General features: G+C 58.7%; 1 protein-coding gene across 1 annotated transcript; it reads right to left on the bottom strand.

The window, feature by feature from the left end:
* Positions 1–10,587: 10,587 nt before the first annotated feature.
* On the bottom strand, positions 10,588–11,811 carry LOC149119131 (odorant-binding protein-like). Its single transcript, XM_089325248.1, has 2 exons — positions 11,706–11,811; positions 10,588–11,561 (listed from the first exon to the last, which is right to left on the bottom strand). Exons 1-2 carry the CDS (start codon positions 11,787–11,789, stop codon positions 11,418–11,420), a joined length of 228 nt encoding a protein of 75 aa, XP_089181374.1. The 5' UTR covers positions 11,790–11,811; the 3' UTR covers positions 10,588–11,417.
* Positions 11,812–15,469: the final 3,658 nt, after the last annotated feature.

The following is a 15,469-nucleotide window of genomic DNA, read 5'->3' as shown; positions in this document are numbered from 1 at the left end:
CCGTGGCGCTCCTTCTGCCCCTGACTGGACGGGGAACCTGTTAGTCTCCCGCCTAAACCCCACCCCCTTGGCGGTGCTGCCTGCCCCTGATTGGACCGGGATCCTGTCAGTCTCCCGCCAGCACTCCACCCCCTTAGCGCTCCTGCTGCCCCTAACGCGACCCGGAAGCTGCCCGAGGGCGCCTCCTCCCGCCCTCTGCACTGCCGCTAATGACTTTTTCCTTGCGCGCTCAGAACGCCACCTCCTTCCTCGCCGGTGGCTGCCTGGCCTCCCTGGACGAGTGAGGCGCAGGTCTAGGTTCAGAACCTCGCCCTCTGCCCGGCCCTGACTGGCTCTGCTGGATGAGGAGGAACAGTCAGGCCTGTCCCGCCCGTGCTGGGCGCGGGCAGGCAGCGTGGCAGAAGACAGGTTCTGGGCTCCTCCTGCGCGTTCCTCCTCCCAGACAAGGGCAGGCAGGGCCAAGCTACAGGGCGAGGTTCTGGCGGACGGACAGGCGGGTACGCGCCCGCTCAGGGGCTGCCAGGGACGTGCGGGACACAGGCCCGAAGCTGCCCCGTCCGGTCCGAGCTGGACATGGGCGGGACGACTGCCGCGTGGTGCGCGCAGACGTCACTTCCCGCGTCCAGTCAGGAGCCGCGAGGGGCGTGGCTCGAGGCGGTTCCTTTCCACACCATTTCCGCCCCGAGCCGCAGAAACAGGGCGACACAACCACTCAGCATCTGATTGGCAACGGAGTCTGAGACCGCGTGAAGCCAATGGCTGCCCGACCTGTCACTCAGACGAGCCCAGCCGCAGAGCGCCCTGCCGCTGAGGCTTTGGGGAGTTGTAGTCTCCCCGGTCCACCCTGTCCAAGCAGAGGGTGGCTGGGCAATGTGAAATCAGGAAATATGGCCCACAGGTGACAGACGAAAAATGATAATTTAGGTCAGAAAATTAGGCCTCAGAGCTTTTTTTCAAAGAAGAGAAAGAAGACAGCTGGGTTGAAACACGGTTCCTTTCCACACCATTTCCGCCCCGAGCAGACGCCTCCGAAACAGGAAGCACACACCCACCCCACGTCTGAGTGGTCCGGAGTCTGAGACCGGGGAAGCCATTGTGTCGGCTACCTGTCACTCAGGCCAGTACAGCCCACACGTAGAGCGTCGCCACCGCCCCTGAGGCTTCGGGGAGGTGTAAGTCTCCCGGCCCCGCTCTGTGCAAGCCTAACGTGGCTGCACAATGTGAAACCAGGAAATATGGCCCACAGATGATAAAAGAAAAATGATAACTTAGGTCAGGAAAATTAGATCATAGAGTTTTTTTTTTTTTCCAAGAAAAGGAGAGATCTGGGTTGAAACGGGGTCCTTTTCAAGACCATGTCCGCCCCGAGTCGCTGAAACAGGACGCACACACCAACCCGGCCTGTGATTGGCCCCCGGGTCTGAGACAGGGGGAAGCCATTGGCTGCCTGAAGTGTCACCCAGGCGAGTCCAGCCCAGACGCAAAGCCACGCTCTCGCTGAGCCCTTTGGGAGTTGTAGTCTTCCCGCTCCTCCCTGTCCAAGCCTACTGTGGCTGGACGGTGTGAAACCAGGACATATGGCCCACAGATGATAAAAGCAAAATGATAATTTAGGTCAGGAAAATTAGATCAAGGAGCTTTTTTTAACAGAAAAGAGAGGAGAGAGCTGTGTGAAATGCGGTTCAGCACCACCTCCGCCCCGAGCCGCTGAAACAGGAAGCACACGCCCGCCCAGCGTCTGATTGGTCCCCGCGTCTGAGACCGGAGAAGCCATAGGCTGTGCTACCTGTCACTCGTACGTGCCCAGCCCAGTCGTAGAGCGCCGCATCCGCCGCCGCTAGGGCTCCTGGCAGCTGTAGTTCAGGGCTGCGTTCAGACAAGGAAGTGTGCCTGCACAATTTGAAATCAGGAAAGATGGCCCAAAAATGATAAAAGAAAAATGATAACTTAGGTCCGGGAAATTAGATCATAGAGCTTTTATTTTCAAGAATAGAGAGAAGTGAGCTGGGTTGAACGTGGTTTGTTTCAAGACCACGTCCGTCCGGAGCCGCAGAAACAGGAAGCCAGCAACCACCCAGCATCTGATTGGCCCCCCCGGGTCTGAGACACGTGAAGCCATTGGCTTGCGGACCTGTCACTCAGGCGAGTCCAGCTCAGACGCAAAGCGACGCTCTCGCTGAGCCGTTTGGGAGTTGTGGTCTCCCCGCTCCGCCCAGTTCAAGCCTAGCGTGGCTGGGCAATGTGAAACCAGGAAATATGGCCCACAGATGATAACAGAAAAATGATAGCTCAGGTCAGGAAAATTAGGCCTCACAGCTTTTTTTTTTTTTTTTGAAAGAAAAGAATGCTTTCTCAGCTCTTACATATAGAATTTCCGCCCCGAGCAGACGCCTCTGAAACAGGAAGCACACACCCACCCCGCGTCTGAGCGGTCCGGAGTCTGAGACCGGGAAAGCCATTGGGTCGGCTACCTGTCACTCAGGCCAGTACAGCCCACACGTAGAGCGTCGCCGCCGCCGCTGAGGCTTCTGGGAGTTGTAGTCTCCCGGCCCCGCTCTGTGCAAGCCGAGCGTGGCTGGACAATGTGAAACCAGGGAATATGGCCCACAGATGATAAAAGAAAAATGATAACTTAGGTCAGGAAAATTAGATCATAGAGCTTTTATTTTCAAGAAAAGAGAGAAGGCCAGCGCCGCGGCTCACTAGGCTAATCCTCCGCCTTGCGGCGCCGGCACGCCGGGTTCTAGTCCCGGTCGGGGCGCCGGATTCTGTCCCGGTTGCCCCTCTTCCAGGCCAGCTCTCTGCTGTGGCCAGGGAGTGCAGTGGAGGATGGTCCAAGTGCTTGGGCCCTGCACCCCATGGGAGACCAGGTTAAGCACCTGGCTCCTGCCATCGCATCAGCACGGTGCGCTGGTCACAGCGCACCGACCGCAGCGGCCATTGGAGGGTGAAACAACGGCAAAAGGAAGACCGTTCTCTCTGTCTCTCTCTCACTGTCCACTCTGCCTTTAAAAAATAAAAAAAAATAAAATAAAATAAAAATAAGAAAAGAGAGAAGTGAGCTGGGTTCAATACCATGTCCGCCCCGAGTCGCAGAAACAGGAGCACACACCAACCCGGCCTGTGATTGGCCTCCGGGTCTGAGACAGGGGGAAGCCATTGGCTGCCCGACGTGTCACCCAGGCGTGTCCAACCCAGACGGAGAGCGAGGTCGGCGGCGAGGCTTCCGGGAGTTGTAGTCTCCCCGCTCCGCCCTGTCCAAGCCTACTGTGGCTGGACGGTGTGAAACCAGGACATATGGCCCACAGATGATAAAAGCAACATGATAATTTCGGTCAGGAAAATTAGATCAAGGAGCTTTTTTTAAAAGAAAAGAGAGAAGAGAGCTGTGTGGAATCGCGGTTCAACACCACTTCCGCCCCGAACCGCTGAAACAGGAAGCACACGCCCGCCCAGCGTCTCATTGGTCCCCGCGTCTGAGACGGGGGGAGCCATTGGCTGTGAACTCGTCATTCTGCGCCCAGAACCCCACCCCCTGAGGCTCCACTGCCTGCTCTCGACTGGACGGGGAACCTGTCAGTCTGCCGCCAGGACCCCACCCCCTTAGCTCCCCTGCCTGCCCCTGATGGGACGGGGAACCTCTCGGTCTGCAGCCAGAAACCCACTCCCTTAGGATCCACTGAATGCCCCTGACTGGATGAGGAACCTGTTAGCTAGCATCTAGAACCCCCCACTCGCCAGCTCCCCACATGCCCCTGACGGTACTTGGAACTGTCAGGCTGCAGCAGGAAACCAGGGTCCTTAGTTGCCCTGCCTGTCCATACTGGGCCGTCCATACTGTCAGTCTGCAGCCAGAACCCCCACCCCCATTGGCTCCCCTGACTGCCACTGACGGGACCGGGAAGCTCTCAGTGGACGACCAGAAACCCACCACCTCAGCTCCTCTGCCTGCCCCTGATGGACCCGCAACCTGTCAGTCTCCCGCCAGAACCCCACCTCCTTGGTTCCCCTTCCTGCCCCTGACTGGACCAGGAACCTGTCAGTCTGCGCCCAAACCCCAAGGCCTTAGCTCCCCTGCCGGCCCACAACTGCACCGGGAAACTGTCACTCTGCCGCCAGAACCCCACCCCCTTGGCGGTCCTGCCTGCCCCAGACTGGACAGGACCCTGTCAGTCTCCAGCCAGAAGCCCACCCCCTTAGCTCCCCTGCCTGCCCCTGCCTGGATCGGGAACCTGTCAGTCTCCCGCCTAAACCCCACCCCTTTAGGCTCCACTGCCTGCCCCTGATTGGACTGGGATCCTGTCAGTCTCCCGTCTGAACCCCAGCCCCTCGGCGCTCCTTCTGCCCCTGACTGGACGGGGAACCTGTCAGTCTCCCGCCTAAACCCCACCCCCTTGGCCGTTCTGCCTGCCCTTGACTGGACCGGGATCCTGTCACTCTCCCGCCAGCACCCCACCCCCGTGGCGCTCCTTCTGCCCCTGACTGGACGGGGAACCTGTCAGTCTCCCGCCTAAACCCCACCCCTTTAGCGTTCCCCTGCCTACCCCTGACTGTACGGGGAACCTGTCAGTCGGTCGCCTAAACCCCACCCCCTTGGCCGTTCTGCCTGCCCTTGACTGGACCGGGATCCTGTCACTCTCCCGCAAGCACCCCACCCCCGTGGCGCTCCTTCTGCCCCTGACTGGACGGGGAACCTGTCAGTCTCCCGCCTAAACCCCACCCCCTTGGCGGTGCTGCCTGCCCCTGACTGGACCGGGATCCTGTCACTCTCCCGCCAGCACCCCACCCCCTTGGCGCTCCTTCTGCCCCTGACTGGACCGGGAATCTGTCAGTCTCCCGCCAGCACCCACCCCCTTAGCGCTCCTGCTGCCCCTAACGCGACCCGGAATCTGCCGGAGGGCGCCTCCTCCCGCCCTCTGCACTGCCGCTAATGACTTTTTCCAGTGCGCGCTCAGAACGCCACCTCCTTCCTCGCCGGTGGCTGCCTGGCCTCCCTGGACGAGTGAGGCGCAGGTCTAGGTTCAGAACCTCGCCCTCTGCCCGGCCCTGAGTGGCTCTGATGGAGGAGGAGGAACAGTCCGGCCTGTCCCGCCCGTGCTGGGCGCGGGCAGGCAGCGTCGCAGAAGACAGGTTCTAGGCTCCTACTGCGCGTTCCTCCTCCCAGACAAGGGCAGGCAGGGCCAAGCTACAGGGCGAGGTTCTGGCGGACGGACAGGCGGGTACGCGCCCGCTCAGGGGCTGCCAGGGACGTGCGGGACACAGACCCGAAGCTGCCCCGTCCGGTCCGAGCTGGACATGGGCGGGACGACTGCCGCGTGGTGCGCGCAGACGTCACTTCCCGCGTCCAGTCAGGAGCCGCGAGGGGCGTGGCTCGAGGCGGTTCCTTTCCACACCATTTCCGCCCCGAGCCGCAGAAACAGGGCGACACAACCACTCGGCATCTGATTGGCAACGGAGTCTGAGACCGCGTGAAGCCAATGGCTGTCTGACCTGTCACTCAGACGAGCCCAGCCGCAGAGCGCCCTGCCGCTGAGGCTTTGGGGAGTTGTAGTCTGCCCGGTCCACCCTGTCCAAGCAGAGGGTGGCTGGACAATGTGAAATCAGGAAATATGGCCCACAGGTGATAGACGAAAAATGATCATTTAGGTCAGGAAAATTAGGCCTCAGAGCTTTCTTTAAAAGAAGAGAAAGAAGACAGCTGGGTTGAAACACGGTTCCTTTCCACAGCATTTCCGCCCCGAGCAGATGCCTCCGAAACAGGAAGCACACACCCACCCCACGTCTGAGCGGTCCGGAGTCTGAGACCGGGGAAGCCATTGGGTCGGCTACCTGTCACTCAGGGCAGTACAGCCCACACGTAGAGCGTCGCCGCCGCCGCTGAGGCTTCGGGGAGGTGTAGTCTCCCGGCTTCGCTCTGTGCAAGCCGGAGGGAATCCATAGACTGGGATGGAGCCTTAGGAACCCAGATAGAGCCTTAGGAACTCGGATGGAGTCTTAGGGACCCGTATGGAGTTCAGAGACTCGGATGGAGCCATAGGTACCCGGAAGGAGCCAAGAGACCCGGATGCAGCTCAGAGACTCGGATGGAGCCCAGAGAACCCGACGGAATCCAGAGACCTGGAGGTGGCCCTGGGGACCCGGATGTGGCCCGGAGACCCTGGTGGAGCCCAGAGACCTCGATGGAGCCTTAGGGACCTGGATTGATCCTAGAGACTCGGAGGGAGCCTTATACACAAGATGGAGCCTTAAGAACCCGGATGGAGCCCAGAGACCCGGATGGAGCCCAGAGACCCTGATGGAGGCTTAGGGACTGGATGGAGCCTTAGGGACCCGGATGGAATCTTAGGGACTCGAATGGAGCCCAGAGACCCTGATGGAGCCTTAGGGACCCCGATGGAGCATTAGGGACCCGGATGGAGCACAGAGACCCGGATGGAGCACAGAGACCCGGATGGAGCCTTAGGGACCCTGGTGGAGTCTTAGGGACCTGGATGGAGCCCAGAGACTTGGATGGAGCCCAGAGAGTGAAATAGAGCATTAGGGGCTCGGATGGAGCCCAGAGACCCAGATGGAGTCTTAGGAACCCGGATGGAGCCCAGAGATACGGATGGAGCCCAGAGACTCTGATGGAACCCAGAGACTTGGATAAAGCCTTAGAGGCCTTGATGGAGCCCTGGAGACCCTGATATGGCCCTAGGGACCTGGATGTGGTCCTGGGACCCGGGTGTGGACATGGGGACCAGAATGTGGCCCTGGGAGAACCGGATGTGGCCCTGGGGACCTGATGTGGACCTGGATGGAGCCCTGGGAGACCCCGATGTGGCCTTGGCAACCAGGATGTGGACCTGGGGGACCTGGATGCGGTCCTTGGAGACGCAGATGTGGCCCTAGAGACCCGGGTGTGGCCCTGGAGACCCCCATGTGACTCTAAGGACCCGGATGTGGCCCTGGGAGCCCGTATGTGGCCCTGGAGATCCGGATGTGACCCCGGAGACCCGGATGGCGCCATAGAGAGCCGGATATAGTGATGGAGACCTGGATGTGGCCCTGGAGAGAGTCCTAGAGACCCGGATGTGGCCCTGATCATGCTGATGTGGCCTTGGAGACCCAGATGTTCCTGGAGACCTGGATGTGGCCCTAGACCCGGATGTGGCCCTAGACACGGATGTGGCCCTGGAGAACCGGTAATGGCCTGAGACACCTGGATGTGGCCCTGGGGACCCCGATATGTCCCTTGGGGAACCGGATGTGGCCCTGGGTCCCATATGTGGAGCCCTGGAGACCCGAATGGAGCCCAGAGACCCGAATGGAGCCCAGAGACCCGGATGGAGCCTTAGGGACCCCGATGGAGTCTTAGGGACCCGGATGGAGCCTAGACACTCGGATGCAGCCCATAGACGTGGATGGAGCCTTAGAGACCTGGATGGTGCCCAGAGACCCAGATGGAGCCCAGAGACCCGGATGGAGCCTTAGGGACCCGGATGGAATCCAGAGACCCGGATGGAGCCCAGAGACCCAGATGGAGCCAGAGACCGGGATGGAGCCCTAGGGACCCAGATGGAGCTCAGAGATATGGATGGAGCCTTGAGACTCGGATGGAGCCAGAGACCGGGATGGAGTCCAGAGACCCGGATGGAGCCTTAGGGACCCAGATGGAGCCCAGAGATCCGGATGGAGCCATTGGAACCGGATGGAGCCCAGAGATCCGGATGGAGCCATAGGAACCGGATGGAGCCCAGAGACCCGGATGGAGCCCAGAGACCCGGATGGAGCCCAGAGACCCAGATGGAGCCAGAGACCGGGATGGAGCCCTAGGGACCCAGATGGAGCCCAGAGACTCGCATTGAGCCCAAAGACCCGGATGGAGCCTTATGGACCCGGATGGAGCCTTAGGAACCCGGATGGAGCCCAGAGACCTGGATGGAGCCCAGAGACCTGGATGGAGCTTTAGGACTTGGATGGAGTCTTAGGGAATCGGATGGAGCCCAGAGACTCGGATAGAGCCCAGAGATGTGGATGGAGCCTTAGGGACCCAGATGGAGCCCAGAGATACGGATGGAGCCCAGACACCTAGATGGAGCCCAGAGACCCGTATGGAGCCCAGAGACTCGGATGGAGCCAGGAGTCCCGGATGGATCCTTAGGGACCTGGATGGAGCCCAGAGACCCGCATGGAGCCTTAGGGATGCAGATGGAGCCTTAGGGACCCAGATGGAGCCCAGAGACTCGGATGGAGCCCAGAGACCAGGATGGAGCTTTAGGGACCCGGATGTAGCTCAGAGACCTGGAGAGAGCCCAGAGACCTGGGTGGAGCCCTGGGACCCAGATATGGCCCTGGAGGGAGCCCTGGAGATCCGGATGTGGCCCTGGACCCTGGTGTGGCCCTGGGGACCCAGATGTGGCCCTGGGGACCCGTATGTAGCCCTGGGAAACCCGGGTAGAGCCCTGGGAGACTGGATGTGGCCCTGGGGACCTGGATGTGGCCATAGAGACCTGGATGTGGCTCTGGGGACCTGGATGTAGCCCTGGACCCGGGTGGAGCCCTGGGACACAGATGTTGCCCTGGAGGGAGCCCTGGAGACCTGGATGTGGCCATGGAGACCGGGATGTGGCCCTAGACACCACGATGTGGCCCTGGGGGACCCGGATGTGGCCCTGGAGACCCGGATGGAGCCCTGGGGAACCGGATGTGGCCCTGGAGACCCGGATGTGGCCCTTGGGACCTGGATGTGGCCCTTGGGACCTGGATGTGGCTCTGGAGATCAGGGTGGAGCCCAGAGACTGGGATGGAGCCCAGAGACTGGATGCAGCCTTAGGGACACGGTTGGAGCCCCGAAACCCGGATGGAGCCCAGCGACCCGGAAGTGGTCCAGAGACCTGGATGGAGCCTTAAGGACTCGGAAGGAACCTTAAGGACCCGGATGTAGCCTTAGTGACCCTGAAGGAGCACAGAGACCCGGATGGAGCCTTAGGGACCCGGATGTTTCCTTAGGGACCCGGATGGAGCCCAGAGACTTGGATTGAGCCCAGAGACCCGGATGGAGCCCAGAGATACAGATGGAGCCCAGAGACCCCGATGGAGCCCAGAGACTCGGATGGAGCCAGGAGTCCCGGATGGAGCCCAGAGACCCGGATGGAGCCCTAGGGACCCAGATGGAGCCCAGAGACCCGGATGGAGCACTTAGACCCGGATGTGGCCCTGGGGACCAGGATGTGCTCCTGGGGACCTGGATGTGTCACTGCGGACACAAATGGAGCCCTGGGGAGCCGGATATTGCCCTGGAGACCCGGATGTGGCCATGGGGACCCGGATGTGGCCCTGGGATCCTGGTGGAGTGTGACTGGCTGCCAGTGGAGTCGGGGAGAACCCCCCCAGTGTCACTCAGGGCTGTTTGACAGCCACCAGATGACAGAGCCCACCCCCTTGTCAGTGAACGGTGACTGACAGTGCAGGGAGACCCGGAGGTAGCCCCTGGGTTCCTCCACCAGCTCGCTCTGTCTTTTGACGGAACAATAAAAATCGTTTAAAATAAACGACTGGGACTGTGCCTGGGATGAGTTTATTCCATGAACAGGAAGCAGAGAAAGCTGGGGACGGCCGATTCTAGAATGTTCCGGAGCTTTCTAGAAATTCTGGAACAATCCAGACCATCTTGGATCAATCCAGAACGTTCTAGAATGTTCCGGAGCATGCTAGCGCGTTCGCAGGTGGGAGGAGATGGTGAGGCGATCAGGGGCGGTTCTGGAATGGTCTAGAACGTTCTGGCACCTTCTCCAAGGGAGGCGTCCTCAGGGTGGACAGGTGTCTGTTGGAGAGAGAGGAAAGCCGAGTCAGCGCCGAGTCAGCGCCAAGTCAGCCCGGAAGCCGCCGAAGCCTCACCTGTGTCGGCCACACGCCGGATGTACTTCCGCGGGATCCCATTCTGCTCCGTGAGCCTCGCGTAGTCCTCTGGTGGGTCCTCATTTATGATATTCAATTTGACTGTGGCAAGAGTGGGCGCCGACTGAGTACGCTCGCTTTAGTGTGCGCCTACTGCATACACTCACTTTAGTGACTGTATACGCTCACCCCATCTAGCGAGCGCCAACTGTATATGCTAGCGTTAGTGGGCACCGACTGTATATGCCCACCATGTCTAGTGGGCACTGACTGTATACACTCGCTTTATCCAGTGGGCACCGACTGTATATGCCTGGCCATGCAGCCCCCCTTTCCCCGTATACAGTCGGGCTCAGACTCTCGGGTCGTGGAGCGTATCCCTAGCGGGCACCGGCAGTGTACATGTGTGTGTGAGGGGGGCTCACCCACAAGGAAGCTGAGGCGGCTGGTCTTGCCTTTGGACCCCATGTTATTGATGAAGACGATTTGCCTAACGGGATCCAATTCGTGGAACTGGAAGGAGGTCTGGCCCTCGACTGTAGGGAGAGAGGTGGGTGTTCTGGATGTGCCGGGGCATGCTGGGACATTCTAGCGCATTCTGGAACATTCTAGAACATTGAGGAACTGGAGCATTCTGGGACATTTGCAGCATCCTGGAACATTTCTGGGAACATTCTCAAACATTCTGGAACACACTGGACAGTCCCTGGGGTCATCTGGAATTGTCTGGAACTTTCCGAAATGCTCTGTACTCACAGTCAGTGGTGTAGATGCCGTCTGCGTTCTTCTGGGCCACAACCGTGTGCGGGGTGCATACCTCGTTCTTCCTGAAGGAGAGACCGGGAACATGGCCGCTCGCTGTGGGCTCAACTGCTCCTGTCTGCTCTCCCTCTGGGCTCGCCTGGTCCACCATGGCCTGCTCTTTGACTCTGGGATCGGCTGCTCCTGTCTGCTCTCCCTCTGGGCTCGCCTGGTCCACCATGGCCTGCTCTTTGACTCTGGGATCGGCTGGTCCTGTCTGCTCTCTCTCAGCTCCATTACTCCCCTCTAGCCCACCTGTTCTCTGACTCTGGGCTCAACTGCTCCTGTCTACTCTTTCTCTCTCTGGGCTCAGCTGGTCCACCATGGACTGCTCTTTGACTCTGGGATCGGCTGGTCCTGTCTGCTCACTCTCAGCTCCATTACTCCCCTCTAGCCCACATGCTCTCTGACTCTGGGCTCAACTACTCCTGTCTGCTCACTCTCCCTGGGCTCGGCTGGTCCCCCCTGGCTTGCTCTTTGACTCTGGGCTCAACTACTCCTGTCTGCTCTTTCTCAGCTCCATTACTCCCCTCTAGCCCACATGCTCTCTGACTCTGGGCTCAACTATTCCTGTCTGCTCTCTCTCTGGGCTCGGCTGGTCGCCCTGGCCTGCTCTCTCTCTCTCTCTCTGGGATCGATTGGGCTTGGCGGCGCCTGTCTTCCCCGCTCTCTGGGCTCGATTGCTCCCCCCTGGCTCTCTGTCTCTGGCCTCAGCTTGTCTCCCCTGGCCCCGCCCCTCACTTGACGTAGAAGAAGACGTTCAGGGCGTTGCATTCCTCGTTGCACTCCATCTCGCGGAACAGCATCCGGAATGGCCCACCCTCCAGGATCATTTCCAGGTTGTCGGAGGCCATGGCGGAGGTGCGCCAGGGCCCGGAGAGCTGGGGAGGTGAAGAAATGACGCGAATTAATGATACGGCTGAAGAAACAACGCGAATTAGTGATGCGAAGTAATGATGTGAAGAAATGATATGAATTCATGACGAGAATTAATACTGGGAACTAATGATGCAAATTTATGATACCTGGGCGGGGTCGACGTCCGCACAGGCCACGCCCACCGTGAGGGCGAGGAGGAGAGCCTTCGTCACCGTCATCTTCATCACCATCGTCTTCGTCGTCGTCTGAGCCGGCGGGGACCCGGCGTCTATTTATTGCCAGGGCTGGGGGAGGAGTTGGCGGGGCCGAAGGTTGTGCAAACATCCTGGTGGACACCAGGGACGTTCCGGAACGGTCAGTGCTCCCAGGGAATTCTGGGAGAGTCTGTCGTGCGTTCTTGGGCCTTGGAATTTTCCAGAACCCCTGGTGGGTGTTTCCAGGATTCCAGAATGTTCTAGAATGCCCAGGGAATGTCCTTGGAATCGCGAGGAATTCTGTGGAATGTTCCGGAACGTTCTAGAACACGCCCAGAGAGCCCGGCGCACGTCCTCGGGGCCTTAGAGTATTCTAGAGCGCCTGGTCTTGGAGTGTTCCGGAATACTGGCGGATGACGTAGAATTTTCTAGAATGTTCATAGGAAGCCCTGGACCGCTTGGAGAGTATCTTTGGGGTCTTGGAATGTTGTAGAATGTTCCAGTATGTTCCAGAGAACCCAGCGAGCGTCCTGGGAGGTCTGAGACCCTCTGCCGACGTGCTGGAAGTTTCCGCAGCCCCGGTGGGCGCGGGATGTCACGTCAATGTCCGCAGGGCCAGGCCGGCACCAGGACGCCCGTCACACCCAGCCGGGAAACTTCTACTCAGACCCGTATCCCAGAATCCCCCCAGACTCACTTGGTGATGTTCTGGTACATTCTAGAACACCTCGGAAAAATTCTAAAAAAAAATTCTCTTACTCACCTCGTGAAAGGTACGGGCGGCTTCCACATGGCAGCGGTAGGATGCAGGTGTCCATGAGAAAAGACCAGACTGTGTCCGAGGAGGAGGAGGAGGAGGAGGAGGAGGAGCTGGAGTCTGAGTCGGATGCGGAGGTGGAATGCGACCTGAGCAACATGGAGATCACCGAGGAGCTGCGCCGGTACTTCGCGACGACTGAGAAGCACCGAGAAGAGCGACGTGAGTGCGCGCCTCTGTCTCCTCATCCCTCCTCTCTGCCCCGACATTTGCACTCTTTCTTCCCCGATATGTAAAGCTGTTTTATAGCTCCTCGTTTGGGGCACAGGTAATATTCCAAATCTGGCCCTAAGGCTGGGAACGGTGATGTAACGTGTCCGTTGTATTAGCTTCTAGACTTGTTTGAGTTCAAGGGACCTTCAAAAAAATTTATGGAAAAAGGATTGTGAAAAAACTACACATGGACTTCAATCTTTTTTTGCACCAAAATTCCATTCTCTATGAATTTTTTTTTGACAGGCAGAGTGGACAGTGAGAGAGAGAGACAGAGAGAAAGGTCTTCCTTTTGCCGTTGGTTTACCTTCCAAGATGGCCGCCGTGGCGGGAGCTGTGCCAATCCGATGGCGGGAGCCAGGTGCTTCTCCTGGTCTCCCATGGGGTGCAGGGGCCAAGCACTTGGGCCATCCTCCACTGCACTCCCTGGCCACAGCAGAGAGCCGGGCTGGAAGAGGGGCAACCGGGGCAGAATCCGGCGCCCCGACCGGGACTAGAACCCGGTGTGCCGGCGCCGCAAGGCGGAGGATTAGCCTAGTGAGCCGCTGCGCCGGCCTCTATGAATTTTTAAAAGCATGTTTGGCTTCATCTACTTGAAAGGCAGAGCAACAGCAGAGTGGGGGGGAATCTGCTCTCTGCTGGTTACTGGTCCACCCCCCAAATGCACACAATATACAGGGCTGGGCCAGGCCAAAGCCAGAGTGCCCAGGGGACACCCACATTCTGTTTCAGGATGCCAGTTCTAGTCCCGCCTCCACGTCCATTCCAGCTTCTGCTAACGCTCCTGGGAAGGCAGCAGGTGGTGGCCCAAGTCCTTGGGTCCCTGCCACCCACGTGGAAGACCCCAATGGAGTTCCACTCTCCTGGCTTCAGCCTAGCCCAGCCCTGGCTGTTGTGGACATAAGATTGATTGATTTATTTGAGAGGCAGAGTTACGGGGGGGGGCGGGGTTCCATCCATCCACTGGTTCACTCCCCAGATGGTCACAACCACCAGAGCTGGACTGATCCAAAGCCAGGAGCCAGGAGCTTCTTCTGAGTTTCCCACGCGGGTGCAGGGTCCCAAGGACTTGGGCCATCTTCCACTGCTTTCCAAGGCCACAGCAGAAAGCTGGATCAGAAGTGGAGCAGCTGGAACTCGAACCCGCGCCCATACGGGATGCCGGCGCCACAGGCAGAGGCTTAACGTGCTAACACCACAGCCCCAGGCTTATGTCACAGCTTTGGAAAAAGAAAAATGTTGGGCTTATTCCTGCTGTCCTTATCTACAGGTAGGATGACATGTTTTTCCTGCCAGAGATTGGTACTTTTTTAGTGGAAACTATAAGTAAGCATGAAAGCAAACCACAGTCATCTTAAAGGCCATTTGGAATTTTCTGCTTATTTAAAATAAACCGGGATAATTGTCAATTTTAAAAAAAGTGGTGTGAATGAAATGAAAATAAAATCATGAAATGTGTCCTGCAGCCAAAGAACAAAAGGCAGGAGGTAAGTTACGGATATGGTTAACAACCAGCCCTCTTCTTCTGTTTTGCCTTTACCAGGTAGGATTCTAAAGATGTAGGTAATAGGCCGGCGCTGCAGCTCACTAGGCTAATCCTCCGCCTAGCGGCGCCGGCACACCAGGTTCTAGTCCAGGTCGGGGCGCCGGATTCTGTCCCGGCTGCCCCTCATCCAGGCCAGCTTTCTGCTGTGGCCAGGGAATGCAATGGAGGATGGCCCAAGTGTCGGGCCCTGCACCCCATGGGAGACCAGGAAAAGCACCTGGCTCCTGCCATCGCATCAGCGCGGTGCGCCGGCCGCAGCAGCCATTGGAGGGTGAACCAACGGCAAAGGAAGACCTTTCTCTCTGTCTCTCTCTCACTGTCCACTCTGCCTGTCAAAAAATAAAATAAAAAAAATAAAATAAAGTAAAAATAAGAAAAGAGAGAAGTGAGCTGGGTTCAAGACCATGTGCGCCCCGAGTCGCAGAAACAGGACGCACACAGGCGAGTCCAGCCCAGACGGAGGGCGAGGTCGGCGGCGAGGCTTCCGGGAGTTGTAGTCTCCCCGCTCCGCCCTGTCCAAGCCTACTGTGGCTGGACGGTGTGAAACCAGGACATACGGCCCACAGATGATAAAAGAAAAATGATAATTTAGGTCAGGAAAATTAGATCAAGGAGCTTTATTTAAAAGAAAAGAGAGAAGAGAGCTGTGTGGAATCGCGGTTCAGAACCACTTCCGCCCCGAGCCGCTGAAACAGGAAGCACACGCCCGCCCAGCGTCTGATTGGTCCCCGCGTCTGAGACGGGGGGAGCCATTGGCTGTGAACTCATCATTCTGCGCCCAGAACCCCACCCCCTGAGGCTCCACTGCCTGCTCTCGACTGCACCGGGAACCTGTCAGTCTGCCGCCAGGACCCCACCCCCTTAGCTCCCCTGCCTGCCCCTGATGGGACGGGGAACCTCTCGGTCTGCAGCCAGAAACCCACTCCCTTAGGATCCACTGAATGCCCCTGACTGGATGAGGAACCTGTTAGCTAGCATCTAGAACCCCCCACTCGCCAGCTCCCACATGCCCCTGACGGTACTTGGAACTGTCAGGCTGCGGCAGGAAACCAGGGTCCTTAGTTGCCCTGCCTGTCCATACTGGGCCGTCCATACTGTCAGTCTGCAGCCAGAACCCCCACCCTCTTAGGCTCCACTGAG

The sequence above is a fragment of the Oryctolagus cuniculus genome, chromosome Y (genome assembly GCF_051225735.1).
Source record: "Oryctolagus cuniculus isolate XC-2025 breed Fujian yellow rabbit chromosome Y, ASM5122573v1, whole genome shotgun sequence".
Lineage (NCBI taxonomy): Eukaryota > Metazoa > Chordata > Mammalia > Lagomorpha > Leporidae > Oryctolagus > Oryctolagus cuniculus.
The sequence above is the reverse complement of the archived record's forward strand: the minus strand, read 5'-3'. Positions and strand labels throughout refer to the sequence as shown.